We start from the raw sequence: 6,470 nt of genomic DNA on the forward strand, positions 1-6,470 counted from the left end.
ACTTCTCCATCGTTCTAGTATTTCATATTTATGTATTTATTTTTCATGGGTAAACAATCACATCATATATTATTGCCATGGGGAGCCATATGGTTTTGTTGGTTTAATAATATTTGAGTTTAATATTTATGAATATTTACCCTTCATGTATTGATTACCACTAATTCTTAAATTAAAATAATACACATAAATGATAATGATATACCAAACTTATAAAAAACTTTGCACTAATAATGCGTAAACATTAAAATTAATATTCATTTGTTTAGGCAAAAGGAGAAGAAAGACCTTAATATTGGTTCTACTCTAAATTTCATGCATAGGGAAAAATATTGGTGATTTAAACAAAAACAAAATGTTTTGACATTATTGGAAATCCTACTTGGATTAGGAAATTGACAGATGAAAATATTGAATTCCTAACTATTTAGATAGTACTCTTGGACTCCCTCTAGATTGTCAATTTTTTAGTGTGAATTACTTTTATAAATTTCAATTAAAATAGATCAAACAACTAACTTAGAACCCAAAACATGTGATTGATGGCAACTTAAATGAACTACTTCATTAGATTAAAAGTTGGTTATAGTTGAGAGACAATATGACAAGTTTATTTGAATAACTTTTCCACAGCATGATGAAACCAATGAAACATGGCTAATGGAAGTATTGTAGTTGTGTCATCTTAGTTTCAAATGCAACTATCACAGATCAGGTTGTCCTATAAATCAATCAATCTCTCTCAACAGACAGAGATCACATGTCTCGAACAGTGTCTCATTCTCTGTCCCGAGTCAATTAAAATGTTACATTTTGCTTTTAAAAAGTTTTTTTTATTCGTGTGGCAAATGTCATTGGCCCGGGATAGGGAATGAAACACTGTTAGGGACATATGATCATTTTCTCTCTCACACACCCACTTGCTGTCTTGCATAGTTTCCAATGTGCACCTAAAAGTTCTTCTGATTCATAACTACTCTCATTTTCATTCTTGAGAAGAAAAATACATGACTGAATCAACAATAAATATCAAATGTTTCTAAGAATAACAACATACGAAGCAGATTCAATAAAATTGGAGGGTACACATTTTCAGGTCATTAGCAAAACAAACTCAAATGGATTCATCACATGGTAGGAATTAAATGAACACATTCCTAAGCAGGAATCTCAGTGACAATGTTATAAAAAGAAGTTGAACATGTATGTAAAAAGTATTGAGGGTAAAATGATGTAAATGTAATAGGGGACAATCTCAAGTAGGCAAGGGCTTTCTACAATATGATAAAACCATCACAAAATCCTTAGCCGAGGACCCGACCGATGCTGGTATCTTTTTTGAGGTTGATGCAGTCCGGAACCATAGATCTACTAAGTTATGCAGTTGCAGAGATGGGAGCACTGGCTGACCGCGGCACATTATTTCCACCTGTACAAAACAGCACCAAACCGTAGCACCAATAATGCACCAGCCAATATTTTATTATGTAAAAGAAAACTTCATAAATATTTTCAAGTCATAGTCCTAAAAATCATAAGACAGTTGAAGTTTCTTTACATAACTTTTCTCAAAACATGAGGTTTCTTTACATAGTTCCTAGTTGCATGTGCATGTGGCAGTGGTCAGGAACTCTATTTCTGTAGTCAGTAGTAGTGCTGGATTTGTACTATGCTACTATTCTGTAGAAAATATAAAACTTTAATACAACTCTCAAACAGACCCTAAATTCTAACTTCCGTAGGATCTTATGATAACCCCAGACACTGTCCAAAAGATTTGCACTATGTTGCTTGGCCTACTATAGCAATGTTTCACTAATAACAATAAAAGACACACCTTAATTAACAAATAGTTTAGGACCACACACCCTTACTATAATTACAGCCTTCATCGGAATTTAGTGAAAGAAATCATTGAAGAGAGAGAGGATGTGTCAACCATTCACAGTTCTTAGAAGGCAGTGATATATAATGACTCACCTCTGCTTCATTGGCAAGATCAAGTTTCTTCACAAGGTACTTTTGAATAAACGAGACAGGTACAGTGCCATCCCTGTGACGAGGTAAAGAACGAAGAATTACACAATTATGTTTGACCTACATATACTTATCAAGAAAAAAAGGATTGTACTCAATAAAAGTAGAAGAGAAAGGAAACGGGAAACAAAAAGGGCAAGCAACAATAAAAAGAAAAAGGCAGGAAAAAACAACTCATTTCAAATCATTCAATATGGAAGTTAAGTTCTCCTTTGCTAAATTGTGACTCAGACAGTGATCATCAGTATGTGCATTTTTTATCTAGAATAACATAAAAATTGGCGGTCCAATGCATGAGACTCCCACTTAGTGGGGTATGGGGGAATCAGACAATGATCATAAATATGCTCTTTTCTGATTTTAGGACTGTTCTCAGAAACTTGTTCCAAAATATGGGGACTTGTACCTTCAAATACGGTAACTTTTCTTCTCCTAGGTTGCAGTTTAAAAATACTGAGAGAACATATGAATAGAAAAAACATTATGTGTATCTTATTTAATGAGAAAAGTTACTACATTATGTTCAACTCATAGGCCAAAGTTGTACTCACTTAAAAATAAACCAAATAAACAGAACGAAAATGAGATTCAGAAGAATTACTTTATTCTCAAGTAACATGCTGAGATCTGTGGCAGGGGAACATCTCCTTTCCTGCATCATAACATCCATTTCTTCAAGGTTAACGGAAGATCAACACTTTCTGGTTACTATGATTTTTTCATGTAAAAAACTAACTTACTGGTCCTCTGAAGCAACTAATGAAAACCAAATGGGACTGTTTTTTCTGTTGTACTTCCCCTTTGAAGCATCTAGCGCGACTTGAGCTGAGGCAGACATCTCAGATGCTTCAACTCTTTTCTGACCAGAAGGACGCAACCTCTTTCGCTTCACTGGTCTTGACGGCAAGCTACTTCCATCCTTGTCATCTCCAAATTTTGTTTTATGTCCATTATCCTTATTTTTGGTTTTAGAAATGCTTAATTCACTGTCGACAGAAGCAGGTAGCTCTGGATTGTTTGCATTTGTAGACATATCAACATCGCCACGAGGAGTAGTTGGAGAATCTAGTTTGGAAGAAGGAGTTGCATGTGAATTTGACCTATAGAACTTTGTTCTATTGGCAGCTTCAACAAGACAGTTCAATGGTGTCCATAGATCAGCCTTCCCTTCTGTAAGTTCTACACTGTCATCTATATCTTCATCAGGCTTATGTTTTTTAGAAGGTTCAGCCGCAGAAGAATCCTACAAATCCACAGTGAATTAATGAAGAAACATAACCACAAATAAAAAATAAGACAAATCCTAGTTCCACATAACCCACACCTGACTTCATCTTAAGAAGACATAATTGATGAATAGGGTAAGGTTGAACTTACCATATTATCTTCACACGTTGTTTCCTTCTTTATGGTTTCTTCAAGAATAAAACTGCATCCACGTAAAGCAGTAGCCTTTCTTGTACCGGTTTTTGTTCTCTTTCCAGTAAAGCCAGTTTGCATCGAAACTTTCGGAGCACTAACCACCAATGATGAAAGCGATCTTTCCTTCCTCTTTGCAGGCAGGGATATTGAAGATACAACTTCTGGAGTCTTAATATTTTTCTTTTTAAAAGGGAATATTTTTGCCCTTATGTCTTGCAAATTATGATCTGGCCTGCATATAATTTATAGGCACCCATGATTATTTCGCAGAGATCTTCCTACATATTTACTACGCAGTTAGTTTTAAAGATCTTCAAAACAAATTATGCATGCAATCCTTTAAGAATAACTTATTGAAATTGGATTGATTGGAGATGAGGAAAACAGCATTCTGATTAGGGCTTTCATATTGAAGGTCCTTCGTATTAACATCAGACTTCATCAAAAATCACAAGCCGCAGATGAAATGAACATAGAAGAAAATAATCTCAATGCAAACACCGAGCTATCGAAAGTCTTTACAGTTCAAGCAGATGGATGACTTCTAAAATATAACGGATGATACTATTTTAGTTAAATGAGATTCTGCGCCCAAATGATTTTTTTTGGTCAACAGTTAAACAATTCTCTGTTACAAAGATTAAGAAAAAGTGACAAACAAGGCAGATAATACTCCATGATTAACATTTCTGGGAGTAGGGAAAAACAGAAATCCTACAAAAGTAAGAAAAGTTTAACTAAGTATATATATTACGAAAGATAGTTAAGGCCAAAGATTAGATGTGATCATACTAGAGTAATAAAACTTATAATGAGAGAGAAAAAGGTGAAGGATGATCATAATTCATAAGGGTTGGTAGTTTGGTACATGTGGAACTACATGTTCTCTTGTTGAACAAACAACAGATAATCGAAGGAATTAAGGAGAAGATGAAGCCAAATAAAGTCATAAATTACCACAAACGCTAGAGTAAAGTCGCAATCAAAGAGAAGAACAAACCTGAGTTTTTCGGCTGGAAGGCAGCCCAGATCAATATTGCACACTGGACAGCAATCCACCTCCTCATCCGAGAATTTCTCATATATGCACTTCCTGCAAACTGGTTCCGGATTCATTGGTCAATACATTGTATATGTGTATAATTCGAGAAAGCAACGAGTAAATATAATGTGATAGCAGTATTATAAAATAAACATGAAATTCAACTACATCTACACTTCCTTAAGAAATTCCATAACACAGTGTACCACCTTAAATGGGAAATAACCAAAATAACATCACCTAAGCTCCATAACTATAGTCTAGACTATGGCAGCAAAATGGAATAAGACAGAATCACATAAATCAAAACAACCAATAAATCACAGAAAAGGAAAGTACTTGTATTGCTCCACGTACTATAACAAAAAAAGTTAAACATTCTCATCACGCTAACAAAAAAGTCACAAAATCCTTATATCAAAATATAATTAAGACCAGAGTCCTGGAACATGTTGAATAGAAAGACTATTTTTTGTGGGAATAGAGAGAGAGAAAATGCAAATCATGAATCACACAACACAGTGTTAAGAAAGAATAGAGGAATTAAACAGAAAACAGAAATACCAAATCATTAAAAAATGAAGGTAACTAATTGGACGTGAAAATGTGAAAGAGAAAAGAAGAAAGATGAAAACCCAATTGAGAAAAGAGGGAAAAAAAGAAATTTGAAGAAAGAGAGAAGAGAAACAAACAAGTATGAAGACAGAGAGAGATAGTAGTAGGATATTTGAAGAGTTTATGACAAAGAGGGCATGTCATGCATGCTCGTAGCGTATCTCTCTTCACTTTCACAACTCTTCCTCCAACCATCTTTCGTTCTTTCTTCAAAATCTAACGCTGGCTTTGACAATTAAGGTAAACTCGCATTCCAATTCATGAAACTAAAGAACACGAGACAGTGTTTTAATGTTTGGATCTGAGATGGGGAATGGAATATATAACGGGTTTATGGGCCAAATGATGAGATGGGTTTGGATTGTTTGTGTGGAAATTAACGTTAGATTTTGGAGAGATGGTGAACTAAGGCGGCACCGTTCTATGTTGTTGTAGTTGTCGTGGGTTGGGGTTGGGTGTTGGTGTTGGACCAAGACAGAAAGAGAAGAAGCAATACATTCATACAATACCACGCAACCAACACTTTAGTTTTTGTTTTCTATACTCACTTTCACATTTTACTGTAACTATCAATGTTGCTATTCTTTTTTGTGTTTTTATCAAACTATTCTCTTTAGGATTTAGCTAGAGCCTCTTCAAGAGTTTCATTGTTATCTGCATATAAAAAAGAGTGAAAAGATATAAATTGATATATTAAGTTTTGAACTAAAATTTTAAAACATTAGTTATATGAGTATTTTCTATTTATAAACTCTTTCATTTTTCATCTCATATTTAATGTTACACTTAGACTTGAATAAATCCAACAAAAATATATTATTAAAATACCAATGAAAATTTACAAGTTAGCTAAATTTATAAGCTACAAGTTGAAAGTCCATAAATTAATTGGTTTAATGTTGTTTAGTATAAAAAGCTATTTAATAGATAAGATAAACATCTAACTTACAAACTCATTATAAGTTATATCAAGTAACTTATTAAATACAAATTTATAGGCTTGTTACTTATGTTTTTTTATAAGTATGCTTGTAACTTATGTACTAATACTTATTTATAGATACTCACAAATAACTTATTTTTATCATAAGATATTGTTATCAAGCACGTTAAATGTAATATAATAATACACAAAAAACAACATATAATAATATTTTTATCATTTTATTTATCATGAAATCATATTTTTGTTATTAAAGATAGGAGTAAAAATAATTATTTGTTTCTCCATTAATGAAGTTGATTCTTGTATATGCATAACGGTAAGACTTTCTGTACATACCAAATAAAGAGGTGTGATACAAGTTGGTATTACTAGAATTTGTTTTATACCAGGAAGGCAGGAACACATTAA

At 33.2% G+C, this 6,470-nt stretch overlaps 1 protein-coding gene across 2 annotated transcripts; it reads right to left on the bottom strand.

Moving 5' to 3' along the window:
• LOC109354994 (E3 ubiquitin protein ligase DRIP2-like) lies at positions 1,068 to 5,631 on the bottom strand. 2 transcript variants are annotated; one of them, XM_019597866.1, is made up of 7 exons: positions 5,194 to 5,631; positions 4,460 to 4,559; positions 3,415 to 3,691; positions 2,778 to 3,280; positions 2,639 to 2,689; positions 1,976 to 2,053; positions 1,068 to 1,424 (listed from the first exon to the last, which is right to left on the bottom strand). In XM_019597866.1, the coding sequence occupies exons 1-7, from the start codon at positions 5,309 to 5,311 to the stop codon at positions 1,256 to 1,258; spliced, it is 1,296 nt and encodes a 431-aa protein (XP_019453411.1). In that variant the 5' UTR covers positions 5,312 to 5,631; the 3' UTR covers positions 1,068 to 1,255. The 2 variants fall into 2 exon arrangements, with proteins under 2 accessions (XP_019453411.1, XP_019453410.1); XM_019597865.1 differs by having other exon boundaries at positions 1,068 to 1,429; positions 1,981 to 2,053; positions 5,194 to 5,629.

Source organism: Lupinus angustifolius, chromosome LG08, assembly GCF_001865875.1.
Source record: "Lupinus angustifolius cultivar Tanjil chromosome LG08, LupAngTanjil_v1.0, whole genome shotgun sequence".
NCBI lineage: Eukaryota > Viridiplantae > Streptophyta > Magnoliopsida > Fabales > Fabaceae > Lupinus > Lupinus angustifolius.